The sequence below is a fragment of the Schistocerca cancellata genome, chromosome 1, assembly GCF_023864275.1.
Source record: "Schistocerca cancellata isolate TAMUIC-IGC-003103 chromosome 1, iqSchCanc2.1, whole genome shotgun sequence".
Lineage (NCBI taxonomy): Eukaryota > Metazoa > Arthropoda > Insecta > Orthoptera > Acrididae > Schistocerca > Schistocerca cancellata.
The window spans coordinates 65184432-65208569 of NC_064626.1; the positions used below are offsets into that span (position 1 = coordinate 65184432).

Genomic DNA, 24138 nt, shown 5'->3' on the forward strand with positions numbered 1-24138 from the left:
ATCATTGGCGGAAATGTACCCAACTGGCTGGTGATTATGTGGAAAAGTGAATATTGGTAATTAAAGATCACATTCTAAGTATTATTTCTGCATTTGATTTATTAAAATATTCCCATCCAAACCCAATTAACAAAGGTGGAGGCATTACTTTTCATTAAACCCTTGATTGTAAAGCAAATGCAGTGCTGAAGCATGTAACCATAGCTATGGCATAGATGGCATAAAAAGCTTTCCAATAGCTCACAGTGCTGTTGCCAGCTTTCAGTTGTGAAGCACAAATAGCTGCAGGCATAAACAACAACTATCTATAGAGCTGTGACAAACCTGAGGCACTTCATAGAGATATTTACAGAATCACGTTTTCTTCACTCTGCAAACAACCATAAAGTGCATGACAGACACTATGCCCCATTGTAACCATTATTTGGGTTGGGCTGGGTTGTTTGGAGGAAGAGACCAAACAGCGAGGTCATCAGTCTCATCGGATTAGGGAAGGACGGGGAAGGAAGTCGGTCGTGCTCTTTCAAAGGAACCATCCCGGCATTTGCCTGGAGCGATTTAGGGAAATCATGGAAAACCTAAATCAGGATCCAGAATGAGATTTTCACTCTGCAGCAGCGTGTGCACTGATATGAAACTTCCTGCCAGATTAAAACTGTGTGCTGGACCGAAACACAAACTCGGGACCTTTGCCTTTCACGGGCAAGTGCTCTACCAACTGAGCTACCCAAGCACGACTCATGCCCCGTCCTCACAGTTTTACTTCTGCCAGTACCTCGTCTCCTACCTTCCAAACTTAACAGAAGCTCTCCCGCAGACCTTGCAGAACTAAGAGTCCTGAAAGAAAGGGTATTGCAGAGACACAGTTTAGCCACAGCCTGGGGGATGTTTCCAGAATGAGATTTTAACTCTGCAGCGGAGTGTGCGCTGTGGCAGATTAAAACTGTGTGCCGGACCGGGTCTTGAGCGCGGAACCTGCAGTAGAGCTTCTGTTAAGTTTGGAAGGTAGGAGACGAGGTACTGGCAGAAGTAAAACTGTGAGGATGGAGCGTGAGTCGTACTTGGGTAGCTCAGTTGGTAGAGCACTTGCCCATGAAAGGCAAAGGTCCAGAGTTCAAGTCTCGGTCCGGCACACAGTTTTAATCTGCCAGGAAGTTTCTAAATCAGGATGGTCGGACACGGGATTGAACCGTCGTCCTCCCAAATGTGAGTCCAGTGTGCTAACCACTGCGGCACCTTGCTCGGTTGTTATTTGGGTTTCTTCCTGTTCCATTCATGTACGGAGTGTGGGAAGAGTAATTGTCTGAAGGCCCATGTGCTTGCAGTAATTATTCTAATCTTATCCTCATGATCCTCATGTGAATGAAATGTAGGAGGTTGTAGTATATCCCTAGAATAATTATTTAAAGTTGGTTCTTGAAACTCTATTAATAGACTTTCTCAGAATAGTTTATGCCTGTCTTTAAGAATATGCCATTTCAGTTCCTTCAGCTCCCCTGTGACACTCCCTCATGGATTAAACAAACCTGTGACCATTCGTACTGCCCTTCTCTGTATGCATTATTCCCTGTTAGTCCTATCTGGTATGGGTCCCACACACTTGAGTAATATTGTAGGCTGGGTCACATGAGTGATTTGTAAGCAATCCCTTTCTAAACTGATTGTACTTCTCCAGTATTCTACCAATAAAAGAAAGTCAACCACCTGCATTATCCATGGCTGAACCTATGTGATCATCCCATTTCATATCCCTGCAATGTGTTAAACCCAGGAATTTGTATGAGCTGCCAATTCCAGCAGTGACTCATTGATATTATAGTCATACAATGCTACATTTTTTCGTTTTGTGAAGTGCAAAATTTTACGTTTCTGAACATTTAGAGCAAGTTTCCAGTCTCTGTGCCACGTAGAAATCCCATCAAGACCTGACTGAATATTTATGCACCTTCTCTCAGATAGTACTACATTATAGATAATAGCATCTCTGTAAAAAGTCTTATTTTAATATAATATTGTCTGCAAGATCATTAATATACAACATGAACAGCACGGGTCCCAACATACTTCCCTGGGGCACACTCGAAGTTACTTCTACATCTGATGGTGACCCTCCAAGAAATACTGCATTGACCTGATTGCCTTGATTCAAAACTTTCAGTATGTCATGTGAGAAAGGTGCAAGTTGCGTTTCACACGATCGACGTTTTCAAAATCCATGCTGGTTGGCATTAAGGAGGTCATTCTGTCCACGATACCTGCTTATGTTTGAACTCAGAATATGTTCTAAGATTCAACAACAAATTGATGTCAAGCATACTGGACGGTAGTTTTGTGGATCGCTTCTACTACTCTTCTTGTAGACAGGTGTGACCTGTGCATTTTTCCAAGAAATGGGCGCAGTCTTTTGTTCGAGTGATCTGCAACAGATTACAGTGAGAAGAGGGGGTAACTCAGCCACAAATTCAGTAAAGAAACTGACATAGATTCCATATGGGCCTGGAGCTTTGTTCAATTTTAACGATTTCAGCTGTTTCTCAACACCACTGACACTGAAAGTTATTTAATTTATCTTTTCAGTGGTATGAGGATTACATTGGGGCAACTCTCCTGTCTCATTCACTAGGGACTGGACACTAACTTTCGTGCCACTAGCAGCCTTTACATATGACCAGAATTTCTTTAGATTTTGTGAAATGTCATTTGACAATATTCTACTACAGCAGTCATTGAAGGCATCATGCACCACTCTCTTGACAGCCAAACATGTTTCATTCAGCATCTCTCTATCTATAGCCCTACCCTTTATTTTACACCTAACGTTACTGGTCGAGGTGGCCATGTGAAGCTGCTGCGCCCAGACAACTGCAACTGTCAGGGATCAACTTATTCTGTCTCAACTATAGGCTGAAATACTTAGGAACACTTTACAAAAAAAACTGACTTTAATTTGAATGAGTATTTACATTGTGTGTGTTTTAAATAATGATATAGCGAATAAGCCCAAAAGTACAAAAATAGAATCCTGTTTACATAACACATTTTTGCATTTATGGTGATCAGTATTTGCATATAGCAGAAGTTGTTTACTCATGATTCCACACCATAAGTCAGTAGTCCATATAAATGTATCTAGGACTATACTACTGCAATCTAAATAACAGTTCATATCTTACATCAGACACAGAATGAAATATGACAATGGTTGGTAACAATCATTTATATTTCCATTACTTTGGTAACTTTTTGACATATTTCAATTCATGAGTGAGCCACACAAGTAATGACAGTAGAACAAGTGAGCCAGACTGATGGCTTGCAGCAACTGGGACAGGAACATATGTGAGAAGTGTGGTGATTCCAAGTGTAACCTGAAAAATCGAGATTTACCTCCACTTACTGAATGCCAAAAAACATTTTTTTTTTCATATTTATGAGTTAGTAATAAAAAACTATTGTTCCACTTTGATTACACAAAATCATGTTTCTTGTGTTTGTATCACAACTAGTTCTGATCATCTGACATTTTCTTTTAATGTAAACACATACAACATGCTTATGTAAGTACACCTTGAAAATGGCTGCTGGCTGAAACTAGCCATAAAGTAAATACATTAAAAAAAGATACTGTGCAGCATGCAGCAGCTGCAGAGTCCAGAATCAACTAGAAATATTAATTAAATGGTAAAGTTTAACATTTTATGACTGCTGGTGGACTCTATATTGAAATGTCAGGAGTAAGGAAAATCAGCACAAAGGAGTAATAAACTAACCTGCAACCAGGCCATGACAGCCACAGCAGTTGCTGCTGTGTAAGCACGGGGTGGAAGAACCCTCTTACGTGACAGTAGCCACATCCCCGTAATTATTCCCAGTGTAGATGTTCCCTGCAATAACACATACAGTGTCTTTGAGTTACAAGAAAAAAACTACTGAAATATTATTAAACATTTATTCAATACCTCTGAAACACTATTTTTCACTTAAACTATCATAAACATAACAAAGTATTCTGGAAGTTTAACTCACTATTTTTACTAGTGTAGTGTCGTTAAACTCACCACAGTAACTTGTTTCTATGGCTTGACTTTTGTCTAACCAGTACAACTAATATTATTTGCATCTGTGGCATACTTCACCAGGTATATTCTCATTTAAAGAAATTAATTAGTGTTAAAGACATAGGGCTTTCAATCTTTATAAGCTATGCTTAAAACAAACAACACCACTATTATATGAACTACACTAAAAATGGTTCTGTCAGTGGAACTAGCTAGCACTCTCTCTCTCTCTCTCTCTCTCTCTCTCTCTCTCTCTCTCTCTCTCTCTTCTCTCTCCCTCTCCCCTCCTCCCTTCTTTCCTTTATTGTTGATGTGTTTATTGTCGGGAACTTTGTCATATTTTTGAGACTATGTACATCCTTCGTTCTGATAGCAGCAAGTAAACTTCCTGATCTGTGGTAGGCCTAGGATGACAGCTTGGTTAGTTCAATAAAAGACAGCAATATCAATAGTCTCAAGTTTAAGCCACAGGGTATTTTCTGGAACTTCCACAGCAAGCCACATGTTATATTACACAAGGCCTCAAATTTCACTCTAAACTGTGCACCCAATAATCTATTACATACATGAACAAACTAGTTACGATGAAGTACACAATAATCCGTGTGGGGGATTTGCCAATTACCCTCATCAGGCGCATCACCTTCGGAATTTGGGGCGGGGGGTGGGGCAGGAAGTTTGCCAGCTCTGCTGCCAGCAGTGTTGGAGGTTAGTGAAGGAGTAAAATACTCATCACAAAAAAATAACTAGACTGATCCTGAAAGCACAATACAGAAATGAGACTACTTAGCTATGCAAGTGTAGCCAATATAAGAGTTAATATAAGAGAGGGAAACATTCCACGTGGGAAAAATATATCTAAAAACAAAGATGATGTGACTTACCAAACGAAAGTGCTGGCAGGTCGATAGACACACAAACAAACACAAACATACACACAAAATTCAATTTTGTGTGTTTGTTTGTGTGTCTATCGACCTGCCAGCACTTTCGTTTGGTAAGTCACATCATCTTTGTTTTTAGATATACAATATAAGAGTTATCTGCACATATTTTCCTCAGAAGCATGTTAAAGGCAACTTGGGCAATTCCCTATCGCAGAACAAGAAAATAAATAGACCACATGTCCTGGCAGACCAAAGATATAAAAGCCGTATAATGAATGTGAGATTTATAACATGAACCCAGGCAGGCACAGACCACAATTTAGTCATGACAGGTACAGCAAAGAATAGCTATAGAAAAGCTAAAGGAAGCAACACATCCCATAAATAGTTAGTTAGTTATTGAAAGCTGCTTACCAACAAGGACTTACAATTTGGAACATGGAATGTCAAGACTTTGGCAACACCTGGACCTCTAAATATTCTGTCAGAAGAACTTGACAGATATGAAACGGGCCTAGTTGCAGTGCAGGACACAAGATGCCCATAAACAGGAAAACTGGAAGCGGACTAACACATTCTATACTACAGTAGATCGGAAGATGGAAATTTCCAAAAGGTAGTATCGTTCATGGCCAATAAAAGAATAGCAGTTGCAGTAATTGATTTCTAACCAATTGAGGATGGAAAGAAAGGCAGTTTCTATGCAATATTTAAAGAGGTAATTAAGTAAAATACCAGGACATGATGCAAAGCTCATGGCTAGAGATGCCAAAGCTAAAATCGAAGGGAGACCTTATGGAAGGGAATAGTAGCAATTAAAAGCCTACATGCTGAAAGCATGATACAGAAATGAGGCTACTTAGCTATGCAAGTGTACCCAATGTAATAGTTATCTGTATATATTATCCTCAGAAGGATGTTAAAGGCAACTTGGCTGCTTCCTGATGGCAGAACAAGAAACCAAATGGACAACACCTCCTGGCAGACCAAAGATATAAAAGCTGTACAATGAACGTGAGACTCATACTGGGAACCCCGTCAGGCACAGATCACTATTTAGTCATGACAGGTACGGCAACAAATAGCCATAGAAAAGCTAAAGGAAGGAAAGAGCATAAAACAATAGAATACTGACACAAATAAATTGAAAGATAATGACAAGACACAAGAGTTTGTCCTTAAGTTTCAAAACAGATCTGAGTTTCTAACAACAGAATACAAACTCTACATTGAAAGCACATGAGAAATAACAAAACAAATGTGAAGAAGCAGGTGCAGAAAAGAAGAAAAAAGTGTTCGCCAAGATTCTTCGGAAAAAATTGAAACCATATTTAAAAGAAGTACCAGATGAGAAACATGGAGGTTTTATGAAGGATCAATCCACCACAGATCAGATCAGATATTTTTACTGAAAGAAGCCATATCAAAATATTGCAAATACAAGTAAACAACAACAATATTGTTCGTTGATTTTAAGAAAGCCTGTGAGAGCATATACAGAGAAACGTTGAGAGAGAAAATGCCGAAGTTTGGAATACTAAAGGCAATTACAAATCTTGCAAACGTTACCATGGAACGGTTGAAAGAAAAAGTGAAAATGGATGGAGAATATTCCAGGGTTTTTGACAAATTTCAGGGTTTAGATATAAAAATAAGAGTAAGGTAAGGACATGAAATGTCACCATTATATTGTTCAGTATTAGAATCAGGAAGCATTTGATTCAGCAAGCAAAACAGAAGACAGAATTAGGATGGGAATACAAATGAATTTACAGTCCCTTGCATATGGTGTACCACTAATCAGTGAAAATCTACATGACCTGGAAATACTGACAAGAAAGCCATTTAAAAAAGCAAAGGAAGGTGGATTAGAGATAAATGAAAAAAGAAATGTGGAAAGAAGTGTGATATGACTGCTGTTATTTTATATATGCATAAATGATCTGGCAAACAGCGCATGCAGAAGTCTGCGGCTGTTTGCTGATGATGCTGTAGCGTACTGGAAGGTGTTGTCGTTGAGTGACTGTAGGAGGACACAAAATGACTTAGACAAAAGTTCTAATTGATGTGCTGAATGGCAGCTAGCTCTAAATGTAGAAAAATGTATTACTACATATGAGAGGGAAAAACAAGCTCATAATATTGAAGTACAGCATCAGTAATGTGCTGCTTGACACAATCAAGTCAATCAAATATCTAGGTGTAACACTGCAAAGCAATACGAAATAGAATGAGCATGAGGGGATTGCAGAAAGGAAGGTGAATAGCTGACTTCAGTTTATTGGGAGGATTTTAGGAAACTGTGGTTCACTTGTTAAGGAGATCGCATATAGGACACTAGTGCGACCCATTGTTGGGTACTGTTCAAGTGTTTGTGATCCAGGCCAGGTTGGATCAAAGGAAGACATCGAGATAATTCAGAGGTGAGGTTCTCAATTTGTTACCTGAACAACAGGTCTGAACAACATTATTATGGAGATGCTTTGGGGGCTCAAAGGAGAATCACCGGAGGGAAGATGACATTCTTATAGCTGAACACGATCAGAAAAATTTAGAGAACTAGCATTTGTAGCTGACTGCAGAACAATTCTACAGCTGCCAACGTACATTTCGCAAGAGAAATTAGGGCTCATGAGGAGGCACAAAGACAGTCATTTTTTCCGCACTCTATAAGCAAGTGGAACAGGAAATGAAATGACTAGTAGTGATAAAGGTTAACCTCCACCACACACTGTATAGTGGCTTGTGAAGTATGTATATAGATGTTGATGTATGAGTTACACGAAAACACAACTTGAAACATTTAGCTTCACCGCACAATTATGATACAACTACTGCTAGGTTGCAGCAGTAATCTAAAAACAAAACAGTCGACATGAAGTGTTCTGGACTGAGCCATTATGTGACAAAGGGGCACAGTCACCACATGTCTCATCTTTTTGCATGTATGTCTGTTGTTCTGTATTCAGCAACAACATCAGTCACCAACCTTTTAAATTCTAGCACCGAGTCTTGAAGAATATGTTTGGTCATAACCGAGGAAACTTCACCCATTTCTGCCTAGTGAAATCTTATTGGTTGGCAACTTGTTAAGTCACCCAATAGCCAATGCAGCCACCACACCACACTAACACATGGAAAATGAGCTCTCCTACTGGATGTGTGGAGAAAGGGAGTGGCCCTTCAGTGACGGGAGTGCAGGTAGGGGTGAAAACATTTTGTGAAGTGCTGAAAATATACTTTTCATGCAGATGATGTGCTATGAAAGAGATGTCACATGGAAGTAGAACATGGGTTTTGCGACAGCACATTTTAAAGACTTTTGTGTTCAAATCTGACATGATATAGTTGCGACAACTATATACACTACTCATGTATATACTTTGCACCACACACACCCACACTGTAGATTGTGCAGATTGGCAGCAGTGACAGAGAGCCTGAAGCGAAAATGTAGCACCTGAGTTTTCTTTCAAATTTTGCACAGTGTACAGAAATTCGGTGACCAAACTTCTAATAAGCTTCTAACGTGAACTGGGGAAGTAAACTCTTTTTTCCACATCTGTTTCTCTCATCAAGCCTAAAATAACACTTTAGTGGTGGTGAACATATGAAGTGTGGCTCATAAGAAAAGCATTAAACAATAACAGCAATGGTGACAAAGTAAGTAACTAAGTAGATGCTTACAGTTTAACCACTTAGCAGTTGTGATGTTTTTGGTTTAAGTCAGCATGTTCATCAATTTTTGCTTTTTTTGTGGGTGAGCACAAAGGATGATCTCTCAAAAACACGTGTTTTGAATGTATAATTTGTAGTCGTAGCAAGTATGAAAACAGCTCAATTACCTTGTACTCAGATACCAATTTCAATTTTTTGATGAATTTTTACTTGCTGTTGCAAATCTGATGAGATTCATTACCACAAATTATTGTATAAACATTGTACTGTACATTTAATTTCCTTCACTTAGGCAGATTTTATACAAAGTATTGGAGAAGACTGTGATGTTTAATCATGTATGCGAATTATATGTATTTTTGTACATACTTTTGGGGGCTTTAGCATTTTATTCAATTATGCATTTTCCACAATTTTGCTTTTTTTAAGCCTGAACTGCACTTAAACATAAACTAGGGGTTTCACTGTATACGGGACAGAAATATGGAGACTAGATAAATATACTGAAAGAAAGATCTTGCGAAAGATATTTGGACCGATCTGTGAGGGAGGAGAATTGTGAAGAAGAAAGAACAATGAGATATACATTGAACCATATGTTCATAAGGGAGCCAAGACAAGGAGACTTAGATGGACCGGCTACATCTATAGAGGGCAGGGGAGGCGAGATCAATACTGAGAGAAGTCTTACAGATGAAATCCAAAGGGACGAAGACATTCATTTTAGCAAGACCAAAAATAAGATGGAGAGACCAGGTGACCAAGTATCTTCAGATACTTGGAGGAAGGGAAGATGATGCTGAGGACATGACACTGTGTAGGAAGCTATTTCACAAGGCCAAAAACTGGCTGCAGTTTGTGGGGCCAGGTGAGTAGGAGTAGCAAGTACACAATATTCTGACACATCAGTCCATATACATCTCCTTCCTTGTTTCAAACTCCATGTTAGTTACAATTCACCGAAGGAATAAAAAATTTCAAATACACATGGAGTCATGCATTCTAATTGAGTGGTTCTCATTAACCTAACTTTTAAAAGGGTAGAGGGAAGGGTGGGAAACAGGTGGAGGCATGGGGGAAGGAAAGTGTACAGTCAATGTAATGTGTTAGTCGAGGTTCAAACTTAAAAATAATGACTGTTTAAAATTTGATGTCTTAAGTGCAAGAAGAGATGCAGAGAAACACACAATACATGCATAGAAACAAAAATTTCATGCAACTAATGCAAACAGTATGAGGTAAAACTTGACAATAACGCAAAAAAAAGGAAAAGTAAAGTTGAAGTGAAAGAAAGAATGGCTTTGATTTCTTGCCTATTTCTAATGCTTTTATCACTTGTTTACTTCTCATTCTGCTTCATCCTCATCCTTTACCCATTCTCTGAAACCTATTTATTTGCTATCATGTAACTATGGTAAATTTAAATTGCAGTTAGTGGCCTCTCTACTGTGAACAGAATATGCACCAAAACATACTGCATGAGAGTCAGTGGCCAATATTTTTCAAAGACAAAACATTATCTGAAGTGAATTCCAACTAATGTGATTACACCCCCCCCCCCCCCTCCCCAACTCTCTCTCTCTCTCTCTCTCTCTCTCTCTCTCTCTCTCTGTGTGTGTGTGTGTGTGTGTGTGTGTGTTTAAGTTAAAAAATATGAATGTTTCCTCTAACATTGATAATGGCCTGTGACGAGGGCCTCCCGTTGGGTAGACCGATCGCCTGGTGCAAGTCTTTCGATTTGACGCCACTTCGGCGACTTGCGTGTCAATGGGGATGAAATGATGATGATTAGGACAATACAACACCCAGTCCCTGAGCGGAGAAAATCTCCGACACAGCCGGGAATGGAACCAGGGCCCTTAGGGTTGACAGTCCGTCGTGCTGACCACTCAGCTACCAGGGGCGGACTTTCCTCTAAAAATGACGGAGGTCCACAACAAAGGAAGCACCACAGAAGACATAACTGTGAGACGTACACATTCAGTGAATGTGAGTTCAGAAGATATGGATCAAGATGCTGACATAACAACAAGTCATATTGTGAAGAAAGTAATTTGAACAATATGAGAGGTCAACAAACTGAGCAGCCTTACAGAAGACTACAAACAGAAAACGCAATGGGATTTAACAACGTATAACATATTTCTCAAAACCAGCATGCATGGAGGATTCTAAATGTAGCTTCCTGATAAAAAAACTTTTGCACAGCAAACTATATTCAATGCTGTTGGGGCGTAGAAGTGCAGCTGATGCTGAAACTAAAATAATGTTATCTGAGGCTATCACTGAAAGAACAGACAGCTGTCATAACAGCCCTTTACATGTAGTGAGCAAGAAAGATGGTGATGTCTGAATAGTAACTGATGTGAGAGTGATAAATTACATTACCATAGAAAGAAAGACAGGAAACTCTTGTTCGCAAGCTTGTGGTCTAGTGGCTAGTGCTGCTGCCTCTCGATCATGGGGTCCTGGGTTCGATTCCTGGATGCGTTGGAAATTTTCTCCGCCCTGGGACTAGGTGTTCGTGTTGTTCTCATCATTTCACCATCATTCATAACAGTGACAAGATTGGACTGCGTAAAGATTGGGAATTTATACAGACACTGATAACCGTGCAGTTGAGCGCCCCACAAACTAAACATCATCATCATCATCACCATCATCAGGAAACTGTTCAACTGATACAAAAAGGGAGATGTTATCAGTTCCGAGTAACGCCATTTGTATTAAACATCTCTCTGTCTGTATTCATGTGTGTAGTTCAAGAAATATTAAGACAAGAATTATTAAAAAGTGACCCTGTACATGCACAACAGTATTGCTGCTACTTTTAACTATGAAATAAAATCTTAAAATAGAAGAAGTAGTACTGAAAACTATCAGAACATGAAGCATGACAATAAGTTTTCAAAAATCAGGATTTTCTTAAAAAGCAGATCTAATAATGTCTTAGAAACACTGTCGCACCTGATGGCATAGAATCAGATCTAAGTAAGTTATAATCCCTACGAAATCAGTATGCATCTCAAGCTATATAGCTGACACCCACATGAGCTATGTACATTCTGGACTGCAGACTATAAGGATCATACATCTTTAGTGTATGGCGAGAGGGGAGAGGAAGATCCTTAGAGCATGTTATGACAGCCACAAAAATGAAAGTTTCTACAGTACACCACAAAAAGTTAATGCACAATATTATTCCACAGAAATTAGATGAAATAATGTCAACAGATTTTTATGTACTATTACTAAGAGCAAAGGGTAACTTCACACAAATTATGATCATAAGAGAAACACTATGAACATTTCTGCATTTATGCCCACTCAGTAAAGAAAACACAAAATCATGATTAATAAGCTATGCTATGATTTTCCCCGCGCATTATACGACTTGACTGTGTCCTTGCTGATAATGGTCCACGATTCCATTCATGAGTATAAACACTGTTTATGTAAGAAGACAATGTATTGCCAAATCATCATCCAGCTTCAAACCTTTGATAACTTACTGCAGAATTAACAAGAAAGTAAGGATTGAAAATTTAGAAGCATCTGACCAGATCATGAACAACTTGTACCATGACAGTGCCAGTACATTGTCTTATTAGAGCAGAAACAAGATAGTGTTTTTTAAGTATACAACAATTTTCTGGCTCATAACAAACGTCTGCCAACAACACATTAATATGGTTGTAGTAATGATTACACAGCATGGTCAATGATGAGAAGAAAGCTCATGACAAATCAGTAAAGTCTATTTTGCATACTGTGCTCACAATTTAGTTATGAATGAATAAAGATAAGTACAAATTGTAGCAGTATTATGTTGAACCAACTAGGATCACACACACACACACACACACACACACACACACACACACTCTGCACATCCAAATTTATTATATGTTGAACATACAAAAACTGGAAAACCATACACCATACAACAAACGGGGAACATTGAAGAGGAAGCAACAAGAATCAGAGGAGTGGTAGCTTCAGTGAGCCTTAGAATATATAACTGCCCAGGATGGTGTAACTTGTCATCTTTATGTTAAGTAGCAACCTATCTTTTCCATATTGTTGATATTCTGACAAGGAGTTTCCATTGCTTAGTTGCAAAGTAAGTATTTTATATGGAAAAAGATAATTAAAACCAATGTTGTACAATTGTAGCATTATTATTTAAAAGTAACTATAGAGAAACAACAGTGTAGCGAGTGTCCGTTAATGTTGTTACACTGGAGCCTTACTCTGGAGTCAACGACTTTCTAGTTTAGGCATGTAGTAGCATCTTGCATCAGTGTATAAAATGTTATTGCAGCCTATTAATTATGTTTGCTAACTGGCACATAAAGTTATCAGGATTTGTCTTCAGGGTGAAATGATAGAAGTATCTAGAGAACCCCTAATAATGCCTCATTACCAGTTGCAATATGGAATATAAACAGAATCGAAAATTTTAAATACCTTGGCACCCGGTTCTACAGGTAACTGAATGTTGTGCAGAAAATGAAAGTATGGAGAGTAAGCCTGGCAGGGCACATTGCTAGACGGTCAGAAATGTGCTGGGCGAAACCTGAGCTTTTAGGAAACCTGATACAGGGTGTATACGTGGACAAGTAAAATAAATTTCCGGATTTTTCCCGGTTAAAAATACACTTTCTCCCAGGAGAAAACACACTTTTTCCATGTTAAGTAACAGTATATTTTCCTTCGGAACTGCAAACCTTATCAATCCTTTGAATGATTATGGCTTTATACACGGGTGTACAATTTCATGGCACTTTAGAAAACAAAACTTAGGGAAAAAGACACGTTTTGGAAATATTTTTGATGTACAGCAACATGTACGCTGCATATTCTCGTATTACAAAAGTATACAAACACCGCATGTTACTTTTCGATTCATTGAAATCGAGATTGCGATGCACTTTTGTAAGCCAGTCATAGCTCATGTCACGTGATCTCGCCAGTCAATGACAGCAGATATTCAGAGCACAGGACACGTGATGTAGTCAGCCAACAGCAACATCACTGTTAAGTAGCACGAACACACAAACAGGGAAAGTTAATAGTTTAAATTAATATGCAAAGTGTTGCTACAAGAAAAGCAAAGCTTTCACATATAATATTAGTCTCTAAGGTTAATAAGTTGCAAGAGAAGCTGAGCTTTTGCATATAATGTTGATCTTTTTTGTGCGTGTTACACTGTAAGATATATCACACAAATGTGAAATAATTTTTTTTATATTGGCATATATGTCTGATTTTCAGGGTTCGAAATTCTTCTAAATGGCTCATCATCAAAGATTTGATTTTTAAATGAGATTTAAAGGCTCTGTGATTTAAGAAATTCATGGTATATCCTCGCACATAGTTCTACTTGCTTAAAAGGATATTTACTTTGAAAGTAATGCTTTTCAAACCACCATTTGCAGTATTTTCCCGCAACTGTTAGAAATAGATTCATTTCAGCAGTTGCCTGAGAGCGCAGATAACAGACGACACCGTGCTTGTGCAGCTACCGTAATTTACGAGGCCCGTATGTATGTATGTGTAAAACATTAAAAGATTAGTCATCAGAGGATACTCCAACAGCTCAGGAATTTCGTGAACTATACTGAAATGTGCACATTTAAAGTCCACATTCGTATGTCCAGATTCCCAATGAAGTAGACCATGACCTGATATTAACCTTTTCAGTGTGGTTTTCAGGATGTAAATTTTCTTGGAGCACCAGCACTGTATTATGTCATGTTTGGTTCTTTATTATGACATAATGCCATAGGTGCTAGAAGATGAAAACATGCACTTGAAATGCAGCAAACAGTTGAAACTAGCCAGTACTGTGGAATTAAACATTTTGTTTCAAATACATTGACTGCCTCTGCGGAAAAGGTAAATAAAAGTCAAATTTCTTTAGCAAACAGACAAAAATAACTTCATTGTTCTGCAAGGCGATTAATGCTTGACTGTCAGAAAGGTGGAAATAAAATATAATCTGAAACTAATAACATATTTTAGCCTTCTGTAATTATGTGAATGTATTTTAATTCACGTGATAGCTCCCGGCGACATGTATCCATTTTGTTTTCATTTGACATGAGAGTAAACAAAGGGGAAACAGCAAAATCACTAACTGTAAACACGGGTCACGTGGAGACTACCCACTATAAGTCAGACTGTTCTGCGCATCAGGCCCGGATCTACGATATTTGCGAAAGGGGTCAATACTAAAAAAAAGTTCATCTTGTAGTGCACATCTTTCTGAAAAGTCTGAAACATAAAACATATGTGTTCGAGGAAATGTAAGACATGTTATTTGGTCTTAAGTGTGCCAAAGTGCAGTGCCACGCCTCTTCATCCAGCATTCTTCTATAGCATGTCACTGTTTTTTGCTCTGTGGAACTGAAACGTGTATATTTTGTAATGGATGTCATCAAACCTACACAGGACAGTGGAAATTGAAATGTCCTGTAGTGCCTCTCCTGCTCGCAGTCGGTCCGTTTGACAGCCTGTCCCTCTTTAAAAAAAAATGTCGCAATTAATAGTTAATGGGATTATTTGTAATCGGGAGAACAGGAACTCTTCAGAAACTCTTCTTTATTGTCTTTTAGATAATAATGTGCTGTTTTGTGTGGCATAAAATTAAATACAGGATACATGAAACCAATAAAGACAAGAGACAGGCAGGAAAGTACACATTCTTCAATCCTTAGCTCCTAAAAATATTTTTTCTCTCTAATCTTGCTACAGCTTTACATGACGTGCTTTCCTTTTTGCAAAAGAATCTATTACCTCATCAAAGTTCGTCAAACTTTTGGCTACATGAAAAATCGAAATGTTGTTACCTAATACTAAAAAAGCTGTTAATACAAATAATACCCAAGACTGGTGTGGTTCCTTGATCTGATTACGTCTATTTTGTCACTGTCTGCCAGATAACACAAAATAGGCCTTTCTAATATTGCAGTAGTTTTGTAGCACACACCGAATAAACGAGGCTGTTTTGGCACAAATGGTCATTTTTATAACACGATAGAATATAATTCACGAAGTACCCATGTAAAATGCCTATAAGGCTTACTACAAGCAAAAAGTTTTATGTTCCATTAAGTTTCGGGTGTGCAGCCGCAAGAAATCTCCTTCTTCTTTTAATATTTCGGCTGTGTAACTTTCAGCCATCTTCAGAGTGAGCCGCAAGACTGCCGTTCCGGTGCTCTGTGGCCGCATGCGCAGTCGCACGGTACAACAATATAAAGGGACGAAGCGAGCACTGGAACGGCAGTCTTGCAGCTCACTCTGAAGATGGCTGAACGTTATACAGCCGAAATATTAGAAGAACAAGGAGATTTCTTGCGGCTGCACACCCGAAACTTAATGGAACATAAAGCTTTTTGCTTGTAGTAAGTCTTCTGTAGCTTCAGAATTCTGTAGCTATTCCTGCCATTGTCAAAATTTGTTCGCCGATTAACTTCACAAACCCTGCCAGAATCACAGGTTTAGTTACCCCGCCATTACTCTCCTGTTAGGCGTTCTTACATATTCGAACAACTCGTTTTCCGCGTTACTTCCAGAATAGAATTTAAGCGGCTGCTAGCCGGGGACTGTACAACTGGTCCTTATTAGTGTAGTGATCTGGCCAAAAATTCTCTGTCAAAATTTCATTTTGTTGGATACACCAAGAAGATAATACGTAATCTTTCTCACCTGTTGTTCCTGTTAGTCGTTTATTTCCACTCTGCTAGTCTGAATCTATGGATTTTGCTAATAATTAGAACAACTCTGAACATTTGCAAACCCAATCAACCACATAATCAGACAGCAATTGGCGTTCATCCGTTTGGCTTTACTCCGCCCAGCTCGTATAGCCCTGTCCCCTTATGTCTGCGGAAAGTTTATTTCTAGATGCGACAAGGATTCTCCTGACAGAGACATCACATACACCATGCACATATTCAAAAATCAACTTATGATTCATGATTAAGAAATCAACTTAAAATGTGTTTAAAAACCTACAGGGATACATTTCAAAATCATATGAATAATCGATAGACCAACTTGCGCTGGATGCTAGGTGCTTTGTGAAACAAGTTTTTTTTCCTCAAGAATATGAATTTGGTGTCCCCTTTTCCCGGTAGCATCTAGCTGCTTGCTGCGACTGCTTGCACAGCCAACAACCACATTCCTGTAGCCAGATGCGGGAGAATCTACTACTCAAACGTGACTCAACTGCGCATGCACAAGAGCCCGCTCGTAACTGCTAAATCGAATCTAATGTAAACAGTTGTGACTTCACACTCATTGGAGACAATTTGTTGTTATGAAGCATTGGATAGTCTTCCTAAAGCCTTTGACACATTTTGCTGTTGGCAGACGCTTGCATGAGCACTGTGTGTCGTCGTTGTATATGGCACATTTCCTTCACAATTTACTTTCGTTTTTTCCTCTCATCTATGTTTCATTGTTGAAGTATTACTCTGCGGTACAGAGATACAGTAATATCCTTTTGTAGAGTATCGGTTCTTACCAGTCAAAATAACAAAAATTTAACTGAAAACTAAAACAATGAAAAATTCCCGGAATTCTAAAAAATTCCCAGGTTTTTCCCGGTTTTCTCCCAGATGAAAAAATTCCTGGTTTTTTCCCGGATCTCCTGGTTGTCCCGAATCATATACATCCTGTGATAGAACTCATCCAAGCAGAAGACCAAAGAAGCTATGGAAGAAGAAACCTCCAGCAGCTGGGTGTTCATGAGAACTGGATCCAGAGTGCACAAGACCATCATCTATGGAGGAACACTGTAAGGTCAGCACATGACCTTCAGCACCTGTGATTGCTGATGTGTGTGTGTGTGTGTGTGTGTGTGTGTGTGTGTATATGTGTGTGTGTCTATAAATGACACATGATCAAATAATAAGAAAGTTCAGCAGTGAATAAATGTAGAAGTTTTCTGATAATGAGTGTTCACCAACAGAAGAGACTCCGAGTTGGATACCTCATCACAACGGTCATCATCATCATCATCATCATCATCGTCATCACCATCACCATCCAACTCCGCCCCCTCCCCCCCCCCCCCCCAAAAAAGAAAAATCTCCCCCTTGCTGAGTGGAAACCACAAGCAAACCAACAAGAGGTGAAGATCCCTCACAGAGTCTCTTAAGCTGCTGTGTGAATTTGAGAGAGAGAGAGAGAGAGAGAGAGAGAGAGAGAGAGAGAGAGAGAGTGGGCGGGGGCCACTGTTGGCCATACCAGAATACCAAAAGCACAAACAATAATTGGATTATGATTATCTTGCATGAGACAATGTAGTGAAGTCAGATGGGCTACTTGGAAGAGAAACTGTAGCTCTCTGAAGACCACAGATTCACCACGCTCACACTTCACTATTTTTAACTCTCTCTGTTACCTATGAATGGAGAAATTCTGGGTTTTAAAAGTTCAAAATTCTTTAGTCTTTCTTACTAATCTATCTGTGCCATTTTGGTGAACAGATAAATGGGTTAATACTAAAATAGTTACAATTTTTGTTTGAGAAGACATCTATGTTTTCACTATCAAACATGTTGGACTGTGGGTGGAAGTTTTATGTTCTGTGGTAATATCCAACATGTTTCCTGTACATTTTGTGCCACTGTTACTTTTGTGCTAATGCTTTCAGCAGATTATCCCTCTCTCTACTGCAGCTATTTTCCTACTTTTTCTTTATCTCTGAGAAAGAAAATACATATGCTGCCTTCATCCACATATTTGTTGCCAACAATTGTTCTCCACTGTCACTAGTACTGATTCATCACATTATACCCTAATGTTTAGCCTGTTACAGAGGCAATCTTCTTTCCACTTTACTTACCAGAATCCTGTGGTTGAACTGCACAGTTGTCGGGTTTTCTGTTATATTTGAAAGTGGTGGAGAATATGCTAGAATATCATCTGGTATCCACCGATCTGCCATTTTTGGGAATGAATTGTACACAAGTCCTGCATCCAGACCAGCAACAAACGCACCTAAACAGAGAAATAACATTTATTTTGTACTGTATTAAATGGTAGTGCATAATACTGTTAATATCCACACAGCAAAAGTTAACAAAAAACTCAGATAAGCATCAGTTAGTCACACACACACACACAAACACACACACACACACACACATCCCTGCAGCCGACTTTGTAAGAAGATTTTGGGATGTATAGGAAGGAACCTGGTAACGAGATGCAAATTTGAATCAGTGTGAGGAAGTATGAATACCTCAATAAGAAGAGCAAGGCCCAGGAAAAGCAATCATCTGGATACATGCTCAGCCCAGTAAAGATTTTACTGAGTCGAAGATATTCAAATGCAATTTATATACTCCACTTACAAACAAAAAGAGCTCATCTTATAGAATAGGAAGTAATCAGCATTTGGCAAAGAAGTACTACCATAAGATACATTAATGTGTTCCACTACAAAACTACTACCCAATCACATTAAATCTTATTTCCTTTTGCCTGACAAGACAGAGAGAAAGGGTTTGGAGGAAGTAATACTGTTCATGGAATAAACAGAGATGTCATTCACTTTGTTGTCTTAAGTGAAATGAAGTGATTGGTTGGTTGGTTGATTTGGGGGAGGGGACCAAACTGCAAGGTCATCGGTCCCATCGGATTAGGGAAGAATGGGGAAGGAAGTCGGTCATGCCCTTTCAAAGGAACCATCCCGACATTTGCCTGAAGGTAATTAGGGATATCATAGAAAACCTAAATCACGATGTCCGGATGCAGGTTTGAACTGTCAGCCTCCAGAATGCGAGACCAATGTGCTAACCACTGCGCCACCTTGCTCAGTGATATGGACTGAGTGAGAGGAAATTCAATTATGGAATGGTATCAAAAGATGAGATTCAAACCTTAAGGGCTTCCACTACAGAATGTGATGGTTCTTACAATCAACCAAGTTCTCATTTAGTTGCATCAATTCTGTCACAATCATTTCCTGTCTAGTACTCTGCTTCTATTGTTTCTATCACCATTTTCTAACTATTAATTATAACCATTCCACATTTTTAATTAACCAGTCTAATTTTTACATGATCACTGTTAATTTATACTCCACTTCTACATCGAATTTGGACTCTGGAGTAGATTGTGTGATGATTTGAAACTTCCTGGCAGATTAAAGCTGTTTTGCAGATGGGGATTTATACTCCACTTCTTCTCTGTGGCAGCCCATATAGGACTTATTGGCATTTCTTCTTCTTCCCCCCCCCCCCCCCCTCCCCACCCTTGATGTTCGATACGCAAGATAGGCAAAATACCCTGTGACTTCAAAGAAAATGTAATAATCCAACTGCATAGAAGGATCTACAACCAAGCCGTCTCTCTAATAAGTCATGGTTACAAAACACTAACATGAATTATTTACAGAAGAATGGGAAAACTGGTAGACACCAATCTCAGGGAAGATCAGTTTGGGTTCCAGAGAACTGTAGGAACACATGAGGCGAGACTGACCCTTTGACTTATCTCATAAGATAAACTGAAGAAAGGCAAACCAACGTTTACAGCATTAGAAGATTTAGAAAAATCTTTTGACAATGTTGACTGGACTACACTCTTAGAAATATGAATGTAGCAGGGACAAAATATAGTGAGTGAAAGGTAATTTACAACTTGTACAGAAACCATACTGCAGTTATAAAGTCTGAGGGCCTGAAACAAGCCGTAGTTGAGAAGACAACATTGTAGCACATATCCAATGTTATTCAATCTGTACATTGAGCAAGCTGTGAAGGAAACTAAGGTGAAATTTCGAATGGGAATTAAAACTGAAAAAGTTAACCCTCTGAGGTTTGATAATGACTCTATAATTCTGTGAGACTCGATAAACTATTTGGAAGAGCAGCTGAATGGGATGGATACCAACAAAAGTAAAACAATGATAATTGAATGGAGTCAAATTAAATCATGTGATTGATGCTGAGGGAATTAGATTACAAAACAAAACAACTAACAGTATTAGATAACTTCTGTTATAACAGGTTATGGCCAAAGTAGAGGATATTAAATGCAGACTGGCAACAGCAAGTAAAGTGTTTCTGAGAAAGAGAAATTTGTTAGCACTGAACGTAAATCTAATTGTTATAAAGTCATTTTTGGAGGCATCTGACTGGAGTATAGCAAAGCAAAGCAAAATCTAGATGATAAATAGTTCAGAAAAGAAAAGCTTCTGGAATGCGATTCTACAGACAAATGTTGGAGATTAGATGGGTATATCAGATGACTGATGAGGTGATACAGAATCAAATTGGGGAAAAAAGAAATTTACAGTATAACATGAATAAAATAGGGGACTGCTTGAACAGAGCACCTCTTGTTTGAAAACACATAACTTAGCATATATTCAATATACTTGTGTTCTGGTTTCACAACCATGAAACCATTCCTGTGTCCTCCCTACCACTACCAGACCTAGTTGCAACTACTTTATCAAAGGAAGGGATATCTAGCAGAAAGCCTATATATAGTGGCTGACAAGCACCAACTGTTCAACTTTTTATGTTACCATATTAATACTGTCGGGAGAAATAAATATGGAGGGTGTATACTATTTACTCATAGAACACTATCACAGAGTATTCTTTGCTACAACACTACAGTGACAAATACTGCCTGTTTATCTCATGGCCACCAGCAATATAACATATGAAGTGGGAATTTGTTTCACTGGGAACTTGATTCCTGCTAGCCCCTCTGATTACCACATACACTAAGCACTATGCTGTTGATGCTCTGCTTTTTGATTTTCACTCTTTAGTTTCAACCATAAACTTTATTCTCTCTCACATTTATTTACTTTCCTTTTTTGTGTTTCTTGCATACTTTGTATTTTCTCTTGTCTTTAAGTATCCTGATTGCTGCTTTTGCACAACTTCAAGTCTGTTTCCTTTTTCTGCCACTAACCACTTTGTCTCCTTTGTACTTTAATTGTAGGAGACCTTTTCTTAATTTCTAATCTCTGTTAATTCTAACTCCAGAGGTTCTCAAATCTTAAGAACTGTTGGTATTTCATTGTAAATGTTTATATAATACTATCCCATCATAACTCCCCTTAATCCAGCTGCCTGGCGATTGCCTTTGTAACACACAAGTCCTCATTAACTCCAATCCACCACTATTCCTGAAAAACTTCAATCAAATTTTGCTGCCATCCCGTAGACAGAAAGTGCTTCATGTTTATTTGGAGGTTATATTCCTATGAATGAATGTTATGTACCATATTTACCCAATTATAAGATGAGGATTTTTCACCATATTCATCATTTGAAAAATACGAGGTCCTCTCATATTCGCAGATTAAGCAATTGCTGCTGAGTTCAAAGTTTTTACATTGTTTAATAGATTAACATAGGGGTCATCTTACATTTAAAGATGAAGCTTTGAAAATTGATGTTTCGCACAAATTTATTTTTAACAATCCCAAAGGGTAGGCTTAACAAACAATGCTTACAATTGAATAGGCTCAAAATTTCCTGGTACACTGAAGCATTCGATACAGTATTGACCTTGCTCGAACAATCACATGACATGACATCAGATTCGCGGTACTAGTGCAAGGGATACACGAAAAGCTATGAACTAGTGACTACAACAGTCACGGCTCTGCGTAAAAATTAACAATTCTGTGAAACACCACAGGAAATGCCATTAAATCCTATAAACTTACAAACTTTTGTAGTATTGGAGCAGGTTCGTGAAAAGAAGTTCTGAGTCATATGGATACCATACAAATACATTTATGACGCTTTGTTAAGTAAATGCAACATTCAAAGACAAAATCCTGTCCTTCAAAAATCATTACTTGATTCTGAATCCAAGTCAATATCTTATTTGTTTATGAATAACTGTAGAGATTTACCAAGTGGGTTGTAAATGGGAAATTTGGTTGTTGTTCGTGTGTTAGAATGCTGGGGAAAAATGTTGTCAGCTTTTAATCGGCTTTATAAAAAGATGATGACATTCAGATGAAACGAGAAAGAAAATTAACCCAGCTAAATGTCTAACAAAGAAAGTAGATCACATTAAACTTACTGCAACTGTTATCGCAAGAATAAATTGTAATGGAAAGACTCATTGTGGAGATAGTAGCAGCACACGTAACTACATTGCAGGTTTAAGAAAGTTTAAGAATTGCATCAAATCATGATTGCAATCTTTTATTTATGTATTAGTTGCTGTTGTCACTTATGACCTCCACCCTGGAAGATATTGCTATCCACATTTCACTGTTGTTCAAGCACAGCACTGCGGAACGTTACAGGGGGCACAGTGACACCAGCTCGGCTTTGAACTAGGATGAGTGTGGGGAGGGTAGTAGTGAGCGGGCAGAAATTCCATTGTGTTACCAACCACGGGAACGTATATTGCATAGTTTGGATTTTTATGAACATCTACCACATTTAAACTGCAGTTTGCTTAAATCCATTTGCTTTCGGAATCGAATTGACTTTTAAAATTGGAAAAATAGTCAACAATAGCATACATTTCTGCAGGAGATACTAAAAGTCTAGACTGAGGCCAACATTGGTTTCGTGCACCAATGTTGTTGATGCTCACCGTGAGGTATGATGGAATGACTAGGGGTGTGTCAGCTGCTGGTTCTACGCAATCAATGAGAGAGTAATGGACAGACAACATGTTTGGAAGCAAGAGACACTGTAACATTCTCACGTCAGTATAGAAACAAAATCCGCTATGTTTTTGGGAGGTTTTTCTTTGTTTTGTTTCAGGCTGCAAAAACAACTAGGGTCATACAAGCCTATGTCAAAGATATGAAACTTGAAAACAAAAAGATGAGTTAAAAATGGCTACATGTCAATCCCAATCAATGGAAAAGAAGACAGCTAAAAACAGGGACATGGAGAAAGGTCTATAAAATATGCCACAAAGAAATGGAGGCCCAGAACTAAAATTTAAATGGCCTTCACCATATTGCTAAGACGGATAAAAAGTAGAATGTGGTTGACAGCCCACGCATCGTTTGCTAAAACAGCTGATAACTCATCCGAACCCAAGCAGGAACGTAAATCGTTAAAAAATGGGCATTCTGTCAGGAAGTGGTAGACATTAAAAATTGGGTGCAATGTGTACAAAGTCGTAGGCAGTGAATAATACGCAACCTAGTTAAAATTACCTCCTCGCAGTGGGAGTGCCGAGAGGAGGTCGTCCAAGCCACTGGGAGAGGCTTAATAATCTGGAGCTTATTTCCAGCAAGGGAGGACCAGTAGCGATGCCACAGTGACACCACCTCCTGACAGACGGCAACACAGAGATCATCGGAGGGAACAGAACAACTGGTAGGCTGAGGTACAAGGACTGCAGTCTTGGCAGCAGCGTCAGCAGCCTCATTTCCTGTCACGCCAACATGACCAGGAACTCAGATAAACAGCACAGTGGCTCCATCAAGAGTGAGCAAGTGACCGTTTTCCCGGACCTGTTGCACTAAGGGATGGGCGGTGTACAGTGCA

At 38.7% G+C, this 24138-nt stretch overlaps 1 protein-coding gene across 4 annotated transcripts in view; it reads right to left on the bottom strand.

Moving 5' to 3' along the window:
- Positions 1-3199: 3199 nt before the first annotated feature.
- The window catches only part of LOC126165080 (cytochrome c oxidase assembly protein COX15 homolog), a 67175-nt gene continuing 46236 nt past the window's right edge, over positions 3200-24138 (bottom strand). For all 4 annotated transcript variants that reach the window (XM_049920292.1, XM_049920294.1, XM_049920291.1 and 1 more), the window contains exons 8-10: positions 18483-18637; positions 3771-3884; positions 3200-3368 (exon numbers count right to left, since the gene is read on the bottom strand). In XM_049920292.1, coding sequence (XP_049776249.1) covers positions 3228-3368; positions 3771-3884; positions 18483-18637 — 410 coding nt within the window. In that variant the 3' untranslated portion in view covers positions 3200-3227. The remainder of the gene's footprint in view (positions 3369-3770; positions 3885-18482; positions 18638-24138) is intronic.